The sequence below is a fragment of the Rhinolophus hipposideros genome, assembly GCF_964194185.1.
Source record: "Rhinolophus hipposideros genome assembly, chromosome: 6".
In the NCBI taxonomy this organism is placed as follows: domain Eukaryota; kingdom Metazoa; phylum Chordata; class Mammalia; order Chiroptera; family Rhinolophidae; genus Rhinolophus; species Rhinolophus hipposideros.
In genome coordinates this window covers 62224137-62240885 of record NC_138052.1, presented here as the reverse complement: position 1 = coordinate 62240885, position 16749 = coordinate 62224137, and the positions used below count along the sequence as shown (strand labels likewise).

The following is a 16749-nucleotide window of genomic DNA, read 5'->3' as shown; positions in this document are numbered from 1 at the left end:
GAACTAATACTATGAGGAAGGTTTGAAAGAGGCCAGAGTGTTCACAACTAGTGCTGTATCAATTTACGTATTTTGATTTTAGCACTACCTATGTAATTCAATTAGTATTCTACTCTGCGCTTAGTACTGAGTACGCATTAAGGGAATACAGATAAGTAAGATGCAGCCCTCCCTCACAAAAGAGGCTTGTTGATAAGGGGAGACAGAACGCAAATCGTTGCCAACAAATTAAAAATTACATGACAGAAATGCAGAAAATGTTATGGAGAAAGTCAAAAAGTAATTAAGTCTTGCTGGGGGATAGGGAAAATCTTCAGAGATTTCTTTAATAGTGTGGATAAACATCAAACTCAGAAATCAACTACATTAAAATTTGATTGATATATATATGTCTCTCATCTCTTCTATACTATATTTCATAGAAGTTAGGTGAAAAGTAAAATAAATTAATATAGCAAAGAAAACATGAGAACCATTTCAAAAATTTAGTTATGAATTTTCAAGTAGCAAAACAAAACTTCAACCAACGAATCATAATTGATAATCAGCTCCAAGCTAACTTTAAAATATATCTGAAGAGACATCCACCTCCGTTAATTAAAAAAGAAACAAAATCAAAATACACTCAAACTTTCAAGGTTTGAACTGGCAGAATAATTTCTTCATAAGGAAGAAGCAGTGGAACCACAGTCCTAAACTGGAATTTATCTTTGACTATCCTGCCTCCACAACCCTGGCCAGGATGGGGGAAAGAGAAGGTGAGCCTTTAAAATCGGGCCAGTTATTAGCAAAAGACTTTCCCTTGATTTCTCACAGCACAATTGAAACAAAACTGGGACATTCCAAAATATTGGAGTAAAAGGTTAAAAGATTCAAAGAAGAATAAAATGAAGAGAGTATCATGAATGTAAGGGACACAGGTTACGAGCTACCACTTATTTATCTTCAATTTATAATCCCATAAATGTGTCCCTTCTTTCTCATTCTTGGTCAAACTTTGCTCCTGTCTCCCACCCCCCAATCTTTGGCCACCACCACAAGAGTACCCTCCTAGAGACTCAGAAAACTACGTCAAAAGAGGGCACTACCACACTCATTACAAAATCCCCATTGCCAGTTTTCTGGGTTTCCGTTCCTGGTGAAGGCCCTGCCTCTTCCCAGATTGACTGAAACCAGAGAGATTCAACTCATCAAAGTGTGTCATCGTTCTTTCAGATCTCAAAAGTAAACAAACTGATCCCAATAAGCCTTAACACTCATGTGACATGGAAGTCGGGCATGGGGGAAGTCAGGCATGGGGGAAGTCATTCCTTCAACTACTCTCTCTCTCCTTAGTACCAGTTAAAACTTGCTTATATCAGTATTCAATTTAGCTTTTGCAATATCAGTGGGTTTCTAATTATGAAGACAAAACTCAATTCAAAATAATTTTTAAAACCACACACAATATTTTTAGCAAAAGAAAATATTCACAAAAATCAACAAGTATAAAGTATGCAAGTATCTCATTTGAAATCATACATTCATGTTTTGAACTAGTGACCTACAAAATTACTCATGTACACATGAAACATCTAAGAATACTAAATTGGTTTCAGATATACTGAGAAAAACTTCTGATTATGGTAAATAACTATAAATGAAAATATACACAGGAGGACTTCACAGGAATTCAGTTATTACAACTAAAGCTGAAAATTGTAGTGCTCATCCTAAGGAATGGCTCTAGCATTTCTCCAAATATCTACTTTAAATAAACTCACTGAATCATCCACTTGCAGATTATTTCCCTTTGGCTGTCTCATTATTCAGTATGCTTTCAAGGAACATGATGATGAAAGAAGAAAAATACCTCTTTCTAACATAACCATACTGGCAAGAACATCAACATTATCAGTATTCAAAGAATGTCTTGGCAGGTTAAACCTTCATAAAAAGAAGGAACGCTATCTAATCCAAGATGTCAAAATAGCAATAGTACTTCTCATATTATGTGCAATGTAATTGTTTGTTTCTAATGCAGAAAAAAATTTCAAAAAAGACACTGATATTGTCGTTTTAATTTTAAGCAAAGGCAAAACTATTTTTCAGAAAAGCACGTGAAGAATAGAAGAAAGCATGTTTAAAAGTAAAATGGCTAAGGCCAGAATTGTATTCAATGTCTAAAAAGACTTATGATAATGTATCAGTGCTATTTTGGAACGTTTATAATAAATTTTAACATCTGAGGCACAATAACACTATTAAGAAATAAAAAAGTTGAAAAATAATTTGTACTAAGAGAAAAAAGCTTGAAGGTAGATTGCTTGTCCTATTTCAGTCTGCGATTTCTTTGTGTAGTAATAGTTAATACCTAAATTTTAACTATAAGACTTGATAATCTTACATTACTTTCATGGTATAACACGCTCAGCATACTCTCCAGGATTTGAACTGCAACTGAAATTGCTTAAGGCCATCGAGGGATGTGTTTGCTCAATATAAATTCAGATACGGTGTCCTCCCAAAAAAATAATAAAATGCTATTACAAAATACTACTTTCCATTCTCAAAAGAAAATGCCTACCACTGATGATCTTGGTTGGGAAAATTGTATATAAACTTATCCAAAGCTTACAAGGTACATATATATGATTTTAAATATTCATTTCCATCACATGAGGCAACAATCTTGTTTAATTCTTGCATTATGTTTTCCCTTACTCAATATTTTTCTCTGTAGTTGTACTCACTTTTCTTTTATAAATACGTAGTTCCTATCTTCCTATTTTATCTTTTTCATCTGTGTTCCCTTCCTGATCATTTCTTCTGTCCTTGATCTTTTCCTAACTTGGTTATATTCAACTTTTAATTACTAACTGTCCTTTGGATCAAGAGGTCATAGGGTTATTTATATTAGTAGGATGAGCCTCCATCCATCAACATCCTGCAGAATCATAGCATGGTGGAGCTGGAAGGGATCTCAAGGTATCATTTGGTTGAGCTCTATGCCAGCATGAACAGGTGGCTGACTCCTAATGTTTTTCTTCCTTTTTTATTTTTTTTAAGATGACCAAAGAGTTTGATTATAAATATTCCACCACAGCTTGGTTTAATACAAAATTTTCTTAATAACAAGAAAAAACTGGATAAAAAAAGGTTCTGACCTCAGCACTATTACTTACTATAAAATATAATTCCTTTGATCACTCTGAGCTTCAATTTCGACATACAAATAGAAACAACGTTGTCTAACTCATAATGTTATTGTAAGTGCTCTGAAACCTGGAAAAGAACCATACAAATGTAATGTAGTGTTAAAATGGAAAGCAACACAGTAGAGTGTAAAGAATCTGCATTCTGAAAGCATGCTAAGTTGCAAATCCCATGAAACAATTTACTAGCTGTGCAAAATGAAGTAAAATATTAAACCTCCCTGAGTTTAAGGTCAAAGAACTGCAAAACTGGTATGTCTACCTCACTTGATGTTGCTATGGATTATAGAAGCTTATTGCACCTAGCGGTCGTGGCATTGTGTAGGCCCCCAATAAATGTGAATTCCTTACTCCCCATCAGTTTTCCACATTTCTGTTGTGTGGTTCTGCTCTCCCTCCATTAAATATTTCAAAGTGCTTATGTGGACTTCTATGAAAAACAAAATAATCAGAAAATATGTAAACCTTCCTTTCCCCTAGGATTCATCAAGCAACAAGAAGAATTCCGTACCAGCCCTGCTTCCTGCTTTTAAAAATCAAAACAAATGAGGTAGACCTTCCTTTAAAAAAACAAACAAAAAATTATTCCAAAGAAAAAATTGTTCAGAATAGAAAGTGGAAAATGTCAATTGTGAATTCTATAAAGGAAAAGAACAAGTCTTTATTCATCTCCATATTTAGGAAGCACTAACATTTCTTGGATGGAAAAGTCTGTTGGTAAAATTACTGATCTTAGAAATTAAGAAATGAAAGGTTAATGAGATTTCACAATAGATATTAGGTAACAAAGATACTCTCTATGTAATAAAGATTAAACTAAACAAATGGAGACAAATTTTTGAAGAAGACTCTTTACATGTCTGATTTAGATAAAATACATTGTCCCTTTGTATCATATACCAAAACAATCATATAGAAGTACAATAATGCTTACCTTGTTATGTATAAAAAGAATCCTTAAGTCAGGTTTAAGTATACCATAGCTTATAAGCAGATCGTGGACCTTTTTTATTTCATCTTTACATTTTTTAGTAGTTGAATAAAATTGCTTTCTTACAGGTAGATTCTTAAACAATCTTAAAACAGCTACAGTTGTACCTGTTGGCAAGTAAGAGGAAAGCATATTTAGATGTGGAAGAAACTTCAGATCTTCAAGTCCTTCTATCACTGACGTCCAGTCGTCCTTCACCTCTGGGAACACAAACAAAGACTCAACTTTGCACGACATTCTGATCCTGTGCTAGACTGCTCTATTTGTAATAAGACCAACATGCTAAGTATGATCTTTTCTTCTACGTGGTCTAAATAAGAATAATTTTGTTAATATTTCCATGACTGCAGAGAAACATGGGCTCTCCAGAATGTAGTAATTCTGCTGGTATTCAAACCACCTGGGAATGATTCTTATTCTATACTTTAAGGCTATAGAGCATATGTGATAACCTTAATTATTCCATTACAAAGTCTTATCTGAACTATCCAATTATTTGGTTTAATTTACCCTCATCTTCTGAACAACAACAAAAATTCAAGACAGGATAATCGTACAAAAGGTCCTTTTATAATTGTCAATTTATTTAACTAAAAAGTTGACTAAATATAAAATTATAGTGCTTAAGTGTCAGGTTAATAGTCAGCTTTTGTTAAAAAAACACATGAACTTCGGACCATCTTTTCCTCTAAATTCTTTAACACAGCAATTGTTTTAAAAGTTCTTATCTGCTAATTCAAGTATCTGGGTTATCTGTAAGTCTGCTTTTATTAACTATTTTTTCTATTGATTATGGATCCCATTTTCCTTTCTTCATATCTCTTAATATTCTTATTTTTGCAAGACACTGTGCATAAAAGAACAATAGATACTAAAGTAGATAATACTTTTCCCCACAGAAGGCACTTCCCTTCCTTTGCTAAGTAACTAGAATGAAGAGTGCAGATCTCTTCACTATAATCAGGAGTTGATCTGAGTTGGAGGTGAGTTGCCTCTTTATTTAGTTCCAGTTCACTGCCAGTTTCAAATATCTTGAGAATGGAAACAGGTCTCTTCCTCTAGCAATGCTTTGGGATCTAAGCACTGCAAGACTTGAAGATCTTTCTTTCTCTCTCTAGCTCAGTCCCAACTATCCTCATCACTGCTTTTCAGTAAATATCTGATGAGATTTGGCATCTAGGGTGAACTAGCTGTGTTTGAGGATCCCATCTTCCAATCTCTCAAGTCAGCTGACACGTGACTATTACAAGTTCAGCCGGTTTCTTCTAGGGCTATAGAAGATCCCTCGCCTATGGCAGCCTTGCTCCTTGGCCCACTATGCCTCCAGACTCAGTTAATGCTCCCAGGGATGCAATCGGCCACCATCTCTTCTTGTCTAGTAAAGGGTCAACTCTTGAACTTAATTCACTTCAATTTCTTTGTGACATTTTCCTTCAATGGGCTTAAAAAAAATACAAGCTTTTAAAATTGTGTGTTTTTCCCCTCCTTGCTACATAGAGAGCTCTGGAAATCATCTACATCTATCCTTCTCTTGTTGAAAGGTGACACTCCTACCCCTTCTCACCTACCATTTTCAAACTCAAATGTTCCTTTCTGAAAAATTCGCTAACCTTCCTCTTAGCAGCTGGTGGCTTCTTTTTACTCTCATTACTTATTTGCTCATCAGTGTTCTCCACTAGCCTGTGACAAATATAATGGCATATACTGTAGCTATGAACAGTGGGAAGGAAGGCAGGCAGAAATCAGTAGGGCAAAATATAAATGTGTTCACGAAAGAAAAGATATATATTGATTCTTAAATGTATGTCATGCATCAAAGACCATACTATACCTGATCCATTTACCAATCAATAAATAATTGCTTCAGTAGCTAAAAATATTCTCTCAGAGTAAATTGAAAATTACCAGTAAGCCAAGACTTATACATGTTTGAATAAAACTTAAAGATGGAAAACTTTGCTGATTACAAATGAAATGTGTATCCTTAAAAAAAAGTACCAAGGAATATTGACCAATAGGAGGCCCCAGTATACTATCATATTTTACAAGAGAACTACTCAGCTCTCTAACATTAGCACATTCTACAAACACCAGAATTAAACTGCAGTCTTGTAATATGCTCCCTGTTATATTTTTACATGACCCTATGTTATGCCATTTAAAGGCAGCTATTTATATTCCTAATGTAAAGAGGAATGGTTGCTTGAAATATCAAGGTTTTCTTAAACTATTTAATGAATAAAGTTCCATTATCAAGATGAAAAAATTCTTTCAATACCTGTACAATCACAAATAGCAGGAATTTATAAAGAACATGATGCTCTGCTCTAACAACAGGGTAGGGAAAGGAAATACCCTGATCAGAGTACTTTAAATATACTACTTTTGATATCTGAGAAATTCCTAACAGAAGTACTAGGAGGTATTAAAAGAATTTGTCCAGGAGGATAAATCGACTTAGAAAGCTTAATACTGATTACCCAGAGTAAAGGGAATAACAGAGATGAGCAACAACAAAAAAGACTAAAACAAATAATTTCGCCAGGGTTTTTGGTAAAAGAATGTAAAAGCTAGAGATTTATTTTTACATTTCTTGTTAAATTTTTTAATTATTTTAAAATATAAGTAAACAGAAGGGTAATTTAAAATGACATACTGTTAAATAGACAAATCATTTTTAACGGCTAAATTAATCTGTAAAACAAATACCTATGCTAGTAAAAACCAGAACTGGAATTTCCAGTAAACTATTTATAAACATTTTAGAATATTGTTTTTAAAGGGGTAAAAAACTTTCCAATGCCTGAAGAATATTTTGTTATACTAAGTTGTTCCTGCACCTACACTTAGGCTATCTTCAGGTGCCATCCTATCAGATCATATGAGGAGCGACTGCTAAGTAAAGATGCTCACACCACAGCAGAAATTAATCTACAAGAACCCTAAATGCACAGGTATTAATTAAGATGGTTGAACTGTAGTTTTATCTTACACAGAAAATATTTAAATGGAAGCTGAATGACAGCTGGTGGTGAAATGTGAGTCTGTGATTCAATCGCTCAAAAACTATCAGCACTAAGGCAATATGAATGTAAAATGCTTTTCAAAGTGTTTGTGGATTTCTATAGTATGTCCACCTAGAGCAATTTGAAACTAAGAGCTTAATTTTTGGTTGTTTACCTAGCCAATCAACTGTAATTAGGAGAAAAAAGTGAGTTACAACAGGCAATCACTACTAGTTTAGCAACCAGTGGCTTTCCAAGTATGTTGCTTCTTAAGGTAAAAAGAATATTGCTAAAAAAAATAAGGTGAGTTTATTGACTGAGAAATTCCAGTAGGAAAAGAAAAATCTATCAGCAAATGGGCAAAGATCAGAAGGATTCCATATTTAAGAACTGTTATTGCATAGTTCTCATGGAGATGAATAGAGAAAAGCATGAGAAATATGAGTGATGCAAAACCACTGGTCATCCAGATTAGACCGGTTACTAAGATAAAAATAAATACATTTAAGTTTTATAAGGTGACTAGATTACTTCAAAGTACTCTACTGGATAGCCACTCAAATATCTCCTAATGGTTTCCTAATTTGAACTCCTAAGAACTGGGGTCAGAGCATTTCTGGAGAGGGACCATATTTAAAAAGGCCTTCTTTTTGTTCTAACCTTTCACACATTAAAAAAAATCATAATCTATTATTTTAAAATAAAATATGTACAATATTATTATACACTAAATTAAACAGTAATTAGATTAGCTCATTTTTATTAACTGGATAAATAAGAAAAAATGTCAAATGTGTTTTCTTAGGAGTTTCTATTAACTCTTTCCCCCATGTAGATACAAAAATACTAATTCTTAATGGGCAATAAGTAATCAGTAACTGGAGATTTATTAAAAAAAGAGAGGATTTGGCATCAGTATTAAGATACAATGAAACAAATTTCAATGAAGGTAAGTCATTTGAAAAAAAAAATCCAGTAATTTCATACATAAGTCCCTTCTCAGATCTAATAATTATTTTGAACATAACTTTAAAGAGGTCATACCTTTTATAGTCTCTCAACTTTAAACATCCCATCACCAGAAGTTAGCAGTATAAAAAAGATTAAAGGAGATATGTGAAACTCAAACCCGGAGAGATTTTTTTCCCCACTTTAGAAGTAAATAGTAGAGAAACTTAGAAATATAAGATGTCAATTAAAATATAATAAAATTACTTAATGTATAAAACCACCAAAGAACTAAACGAAAAACAGCAATAATAATGTACTTATTCGCTGCAAACAATACAGAAAGGGAGGTAGTAGGTGAGAGTATTATATGAAATACTAGCAATGAGTTAACAATTGAAACTGAGTGGATATTCTATCCACTTGTGTGCATATGTTTGAAGTTTTCAATAAATAAATAAATAAATAAATAAATAAATTTTAAATGATTTACTTAATCACAATATCTCGATGGTGTGATGTATTGCAATGATAACCAAATCAATGCTTTAGGCATTTCAGTAAAATATTATCCTTCATATATCAAGAAGACACTAGTAATCCATAATGCTCTTACAGTTTTTACAGAGTAACTAATCCATGTTGCCCAAAGTCTTTCACACAGTTCCTCTTGAGAACAGCTCTAAGTATTTAAGAGACTGTTGGCTAGAGTACAGGCTGAATGTTCACTTGGCAGTTAACTAGCTATTACCAGGACCAAGCCCAAAGCAAGGTATTTGAATTTAAGGAGTAAGAGTTTTTAAATCAACTATTAAAGAATGCTACTAAGCTACTCTCTTACCTTGTCCAAGATGTGAAGGTTTTTGAGAAATTATGTGGCCACTGCCATCTAAAACATACTGGGTGCTAAAATTATCAGTAGCTGTCCTGGTTGTAATCAAAACCTGGAATAAAAAAAACTCTAATAAAATTACAATTTTAGATATGCAGGGGGCTCTTTATCAAATCAGATTTAAAATAATTACCATATATTTACTTAAGATTGAAAAATTTTACTTAATAAAGTCTCATGACCAGTTTTCTTGTAATATTCCTTAAGTTATACTAATAAGCAATAAGTCGGTTTTTTATGTTAAATTACTGATTTTTCATTTTGAGTATTTTACTCTAATTAAAACACTCACATATCAATCAGCATACCTGAAATGGCTATTTTTATTATATGTATTATACGACTTACATTTGTAAAATCAAATACTTCAACTGCTTTAGGGAAGTTTGCTTCCTAACAGACTATTCTCAAAAATTTATTGCTAAATTATTGCTAAATAATCCTTTTGTAAAATGGTAATTCCCTCCTACTTTTATATGCTATATAAAACTGCACTTCTGTATTTCAAGTTAATGGTTTAAAAGAATAAAAACATAAATCATACACATACACATATATGGCCATTTATTTATTTTTTTTAAAATTGAATTTATTGGGGTGACAATGGTTAGTAAAATTACACAGGTTATAGGTTTCAAGTGTACAATTCTATAATACATCGTCTATATATCACATTGTGTGCCCAGAGTCATTTCTCCTTCCAATTTTTTCTTAAATCAAGCTTTGAACTCACTATTTAGATGTAAAATTTTTATTAATTAAAAAACGTTTAGCATTAAAACATGTAAGAAAGGATTTCATTCAGCATGAAATATTTCCTAAGATGTGAATCATAGAAATATAAACTTAAGAAGGTCTGCACTCTTTTGAGCTACCCTCTCCCTCAGCTTCATGTTTACCTATCTTGTGAGATTAGTAGGAGAGTACAACAACAGTAAACCATACCCTTGCAAGAAAATACCACAGGTGGGGAGTGGGGATGCTGGCAAAGAAAGCAGGATGGATTCAGAAAAGAGTAGTTCCTCACACTTCAGTGAACAATGCCGACTCCAAACTGGAAGCAATCTTTCTTGGCCATCCTCGGACTGAGCAGAGTTGAATATTTTAAAATAAATCTATTAAATTTAAGAAGAAGCTGCAAAGATCCAGTTCCACTGCTGGAACTCAATTAGGTCCAGCTGAGTCAACATTTGATGGTTCTATCACCCTGTCTTAACCATGCACGGATTTACTGGATGTCATATGGCTCTGTGGAACACATGGAACCATACAGGGAATAACAGAGTCACACGAAAAAGATGGCTTCTTTAGCGCACAGTGTTTGCCCGAAAATAAGACTGCATCTTACATTAATTTTTGCTCCAAAAGACGCATTAGGGCTTATGTTCAGGAGATATCATCCTGAAAAATCATGCTAGGGCTTATTTTCCAGTTAAGTCTTATTTTCAGGGAAACACGGTGGTTGAGTCTGTTAGATTCTTTCTGAGGGGAACGTCCATAAAATCCTTAATAGGGGAACTGCTTCAAGATATTTCTGTAATAACTATTCTTCAGTACTCTTAAGTGATTGTTTTACTTCTTCCAAAAATATATACCATGGTTCAAAAGTTGTGTGATTTAAAATTTTTCCTGACAATCTTAATCTTCCCTGCTACATCACAACTCTATTGTGTTCAATAGTGATTTCTTCTAGTAATGTTTGTTCAAAACAAAGAGGACAGATTGCTAGAGATTTCCTTTCTTGTCTCTAATTATGCTATGATTGTCCCTTTAAAAATAATTCTACATTTAACCAACCACTTCTCCAAAATGCCAAGGTCAACTGAATTCTATTTCTATTCTCCAAAGAACGAGCCACCTGACCTAAAGTTGGTGTCACTAAGCAAAGGCGGCCCTGGAACTCTGAGTTCTAATACTAACGCTGCCAGTCGCTTGCTAGATGGTCCTGAATAAATGATTCCACTATAAGCTTTAAGGGGAGGGTGATGATAAGATGAAGATGATGCTAATACTTTATAGCGTTACATGGGTTTTTGCTTTAACTATGTCAAAGCACTTTACAGATATTAACTTGTTCATCCTTTAAAAACACTAGTGAATAATAAATCTACTCCACCCTAGATAAATAAATTGAAGTACTGAAAAGCAAAATAGAACCTTAGTGGTCATAATATAACATTTATGTTAAAGTGAAAAAATGAAACAATATTATTTTTCAATATCAAAAAATTTTTAATTAGAATATGTAGGGTACCATGAAAATTTATTTAGATAGGAAATGCTTTGCAATTCACTGCTAAAGACAGTGAAAAATAAAACACATAAGCATGTTTCACAAATCAATGAAATACAGTGTGTTCCTCAGAGGAAGGAGTTGTATTTCATCTCATCATATGACCCTGTGTCCTGGGCAGGAAACCTTTTTTTGGACCAGGCACAGATTCAGAACGTGTTAGGAGTCCAGTAGCTAGCATGTGAAGTTGCAGTCACTCCATCTCAGGAGCATCTCTAATATTATAAATTATTACTGGTGCTTCCTTACTGGAGACATTGAGGAAATATGGCAGTGAACGAATCTAGTGTTCTTATTAAAAGAAATAAAGAAATTTATTTAAAGAATTTTAAAAGGAGTTTATTTTAAAACGAGAAGTTTCAAAAGTTCTTAGAGGACCTTAGAGGTTATATTAGCTATCAGTTACCAAAAACTGACTCTTTTGTCCTCAGTTACTGAGTTTCAAGAAATTATAGTATTATTACAAAGTTAGAGTCATAAAAGCATCTAAACTTTAGATAAGCATAATTTTTCTCAATGTTTTATATAAAAAGTAAATTAAAAACTTAGGCTATATCCTGGTGATTTACATAAAAAATCCTCGCTTAATAAAAATTCATTTAAGATAATTATGCTAAAGTCTTGTTTTTAATGTTTTTTTGCTGACTTTTGGAAGGATACCTTGGTACAGAAACAGAAATCTGAAAACTCATGATTCAGCTGAAACATGGATTTTGCCTGCACAACTGAAAGAAAAATGTCTTCCTCTGTGTGAATACATCTGCTCCCTGTGCATAGCTGTACATTAATCTGAGCACTCTAACATCAGAACTTCTCCCATTGTGGGAGAACTAGCAAGAGAGAGACTTTGGCCCTAGCCTTTCTCCTTTCAACAGAGTTCTATTACCTGTGAAGAGATATCCCGACTGCTTCCAAAATTCCTGTGCCTATTCTCACTAAAGCTCTACCACCATGATTCTAAAGGACATAGAAGGTATTCTACACAGTGGAACAGGAGGCAGGAACCATCAGAGTGATGCTAGGGGCTTCCCCTTACCCTTTTACAGCTATGTGAGCACACTAATATGGGAGCCTCAACTTCCATCTTCAAAAAAACAAAATGACTTAGCTTCTCATTCTGCCCTCTTTAAGCCCTGGACGTTTAATGTAATTTAAAACAGTAACAAACCTACGGATCACAAAATTATGTATAGTGAACTTGAGAGATCAGAATAATACCCAGCACACTGTAACCACTTTATAAAATGTTGGATGAATCAATAAACATGGGTGTTATGCAGAAGATGGCTGGCAACTCTGCTAATTCTTCTTGGAGAGAAAACCAAGAGGAAAAAAAAAATGAATTTATGATACAGAATAAAGACTTTTGGTGAGAATTAGAAGGACCTTACTTAGGATTGGCTGTAAATTTTACAAAAGATTTCCCCAAAATGTTGAGGAGATTCCCCAAGAAGGGAAGGAGCAAGGCTGATATCATTGCCTATATGATACAGCTGCATACTACTTTCCATATTCAGGTCCAGAGTGAAAATAACTTTCACCTGTATGGCACATGACACTCACTATTCAAGATACTTAATATGTGTTATTTCTTTTGACCCTCGAATCATTATCATCACTTTATAGATTAAGGAAAACAAAGATTCTCAGAAAAGGTAACCTGTTTATGCCTTTGGCCAAGTCTCTTAAAAACTTGGGAATGAGAATCAGGCTTCTCATTCCTTGTTTTGAGTTTGTTCTGATTTTAAGAAAACAAAACAAAACAGTTCTGTATTCCTCTTAATATTGAAGTATAATTTAGCCTCCATTTAAAAATCCAGTTCAAAAAACTTGTATGAATTTCTTAAAGATTTCTTTGAAAGGAGAAAGATAATTTTTAATATGTTTAAAATATCTACTTATAAAGAAATAAAATCTTTTATTCTGTGTGTTTAATCATGTGACAGGAACAATATATACAGTATTCATAAAAAATTTTATGAATAGGTCCACACAGGATTTTCACTCTCTAGCTCATTCTATTTCAGTATGCTCAGTAATTAGTATCAGAAATTTAACATTAAAGAATGACAAATATCCCAAAATTATTGCTCTACAAATTTCAAGATAAGTTATGTTTGATATGATTTTAAAGAAAACTGTGTCCGTCAATTTGTGTCAGTCACTGATACATTCATTATAGAGTATGGAATCAGTAATTCCATTTTAAAATACCAATAGGATACTTATAGATAGAAAGAGAATGCTTTACTCCTTCAGACCGTTTAATTTTAAGACTGAAAGTCATTTTATTATTGACAAACCAGAAAACTGCCCATTCTTTTAAAGTGTATAAAGAACATACAATTAGATATATTTTAAATTTCTCTAGTCAATTTTGCTGAAAGTCTTAAGCTTTTCTTAACTAAAATTACTAACATCTTTAAAATAACCTAACAAAAATAATTTCAATAATTTTGAGGAATAGCTGTTTAAAATGGTGACAAAACATTACCATTTACATACCATCAATCAATTAGGCCTGAGATGATTTACATTTGTATGACTTTAAAATTATCTGCATTGGTTTGCCTGGCAGATAAAATAACCAAATCATTAATTTTTATTATGTAACTGTAATCACTACCCAAAATTTTTCAAAATAAATTGGAGCCTTTAAATAAATATGCAATTTCTGTAATGGAAACTTCAATTCTTTCTGAGTGTGAAAATATTCAGTTTAAAAAGTGAATTTTTCCCCAAAAAAGCACTCACTAAGTCTTTCTGACAATATTTTTAAATGCAATTGACCTTACACAAGCATATATTACTTTCTGTATTTCTGAAACAGTATTCAGAATCCTACATAAATTTCAACTTGACTTTTCCTTGATAACCTATCTATTGAACGTACCACTGCAAGTCTGTAATATTTATTTAATATGAGATATTTTTAAACTTATCAATACATTTCTAACCATGCTAATCATGCATGATCTACTGTGAAAAACTCAGTGCTGGGAGGCATGAAATTAGAACTGAATTCTTAATTCCACTATCGACATACTATGTGTCCCTAAATAAGTCACAATTTTCATTTTCCATTTACTTCACTGTGCACAGTTCCTCTGAAGTAAATTACTTAGCACAGCATCCTGCATACAGATAAAAAAGTACTGACTGTGTTTTGAAGTTGGGGTGAAAAGAACTGGCATTTGTTCTTCACAAGACCTTAGTTTTCTTGTCAGTAGAATGAGACAGAACCATAAAACCTCATTGTAGGGTGGCTTATGCATGAAGCAGACTGAGATGGAGACTAGTGAGGAGGATGTTTATTGGGGTGTGCTCCTAGGATGATTTCCTGTGGGGCAGGGCAGAAAGAGAAGTGGGGCTGGCTGTGCCAGTCACAAGGCCTGGGCTGATGGGTCCCCCGCACTCTGGGGCACAGCAGCATGGCAGAGTCATTGTGAACTAGAATAGGGCCTTTACAGCCCCTCGTCAACCAGTCATTGGATGCAGGTTGCCCTGTCTGACAGAAGGTCACACTCAAGCCTCTGGCTGAAGTAAGGGCAAGCTCCAGAGGGAGACTCAGCTGTGGGCCTTCAGGCGCCTACTCTTGGTAGCTGGGGGAAATGAGCGCTCAGTCCTGAAGTGGTAATCTGGGCACTGACCAGGGTCCATTCCTTTACCACCAATGTTCTGTATTTGTTTTGGGTTTCAGACACAATCAAACCTAAATCGTCATCAAGAAAATTTGTCTGTGACAAAATAATACATATTGTAATATTCCATTTAAGTTTAAAAACAGACAGAACTAATCTATATCGATATAGATTTGAAGAGTACTAATGGGAAGGGGCATGAAAGAACCTCCAGGGGATCTGACAATGGTCTATACTCTCATCTAGAGTATACATATGTAAAAACTCATTGTGTGTGGGGAGGTGTTCTTTGGAAGAACATACGTGTTCTTCCAAAAGATTTACAAGAAAAGAGATTCCATAAAATGTTGTTAATTAATATTTTCTAAGATAAACAAGCATTTGACACAGCAATGTGAAAACTGAACATAATTTTTTTTAAGTTTACAGTTTTGTATTATTGTGATACTTGACAATTCTTTTACTCCTTTTGTAATTTTGATGAACAAAATTATTTTAAGTATTTATATTCAAGGCATTCAAATGTCTCAAAACTGAAACAAGACAAAATGATTAACTTAGATATCAAGTGGGTTCAAGCAACCATACAAAGAAACAAGATAGAGAATATCACTGGACAAGGACTGGCAAAACTGCCATCTAAAATCAGAACTACAGTGAAGATTTGGATAAATCATGTGGCTTATGTGGAATATATTTTAAAAGACTAAGTATAGTGCTGCCACCTAGCAGACAAAGCTAATAATGACTAATTTCAGTTCTGACAGATTATACATATCTTAGAAAATACAGAAATGTCAAATTACATGTGTTTCAACAATACTCTGCCAAAATAAAGCTTAAAGACTATCTGCCAAGTTTGGACAACAGCTGAAAAATCAAATACTTATGTTCTTAAACAAATTATATGATTTCTAAAATAGCCACTACGAGCTCAAACAATAGTACTAGTACTGGGAGCTTCAGAGGTTCCTGGTACAAACTCCATCCCATTTTAAAAACAGATCTTTCTACAAGATCCCAGGGCTACAGGTTCCCATATACAGGCTCTGGGGAGAAATATGGGCAATGACAAGTTGTACCCTCTAGTCACTCTTCCCTAAAATCTATTTAGACTCAGTGAACTCTAAATGAAGTGCTAAGAAAGATAACAGAAGCATAGGGTGTGCTAGCTTTTGGACAGAAGTTTTCAGCAAAGTGCCCTTAAGGAATGACAAGGTCTTTCCTCCTTTAGCGATGTCTGAATACCTCTGGCTTCTGAAAAGTTGAGGCCCTTAGTCCCCTGTGCTAGAAAAGCAAAATCGCTCACTTTAAACTCCACCGCCTCCCCCACCCCAATTTTTATTACATAGGCATCACCTTACAGAGCTTCAAAGTCAAGAGTAAATTATACCAGCTGGGACCCTTTCCACAAAAAGATGGAGAAAACCTACACTATGCCAGCACCCCAAGGGCAGGAGGAGGACCACAATAAGCCTGGAGAATATTACTGCTCAGGAGACTAGGCTACTAACTAGTTGTCCAGAAACCAGAGGAGGAGACAGAAATGGCATCTTGTGTCCATGGCACTTTTCAGGGACAATAGGTTACAATAAAATCCTATCATTTTATTGCACCTGAGCATTCTCACCTACATAAGGTCTACCAGCCTAAGCACAAATGAAGGATTACACGGTCATGGGTCAAACTTAGCTAACGAGACCGTCACAATCACTATGTGACTCACTAACACACAGATACTATCACTCTATAAAACAGAGCCAAACACACAAATACAGTGCACAC

General features: G+C 34.0%; 1 protein-coding gene across 2 annotated transcripts in view; it reads right to left on the bottom strand.

Moving 5' to 3' along the window:
- The window catches only part of PMS1 (PMS1 homolog 1, mismatch repair system component), a 67753-nt gene that overhangs the window by 39003 nt on the left and 12001 nt on the right, over positions 1–16749 (bottom strand). For both annotated transcript variants that reach the window (XM_081052551.1, XM_081052552.1), the window contains 2 exons: positions 8980–9082; positions 4129–4292 (listed from right to left, as the gene is read on the bottom strand). In XM_081052551.1, the coding sequence (XP_080908677.1) occupies positions 4129–4292; positions 8980–9082 (267 nt within the window). The remainder of the gene's footprint in view (positions 1–4128; positions 4293–8979; positions 9083–16749) is intronic.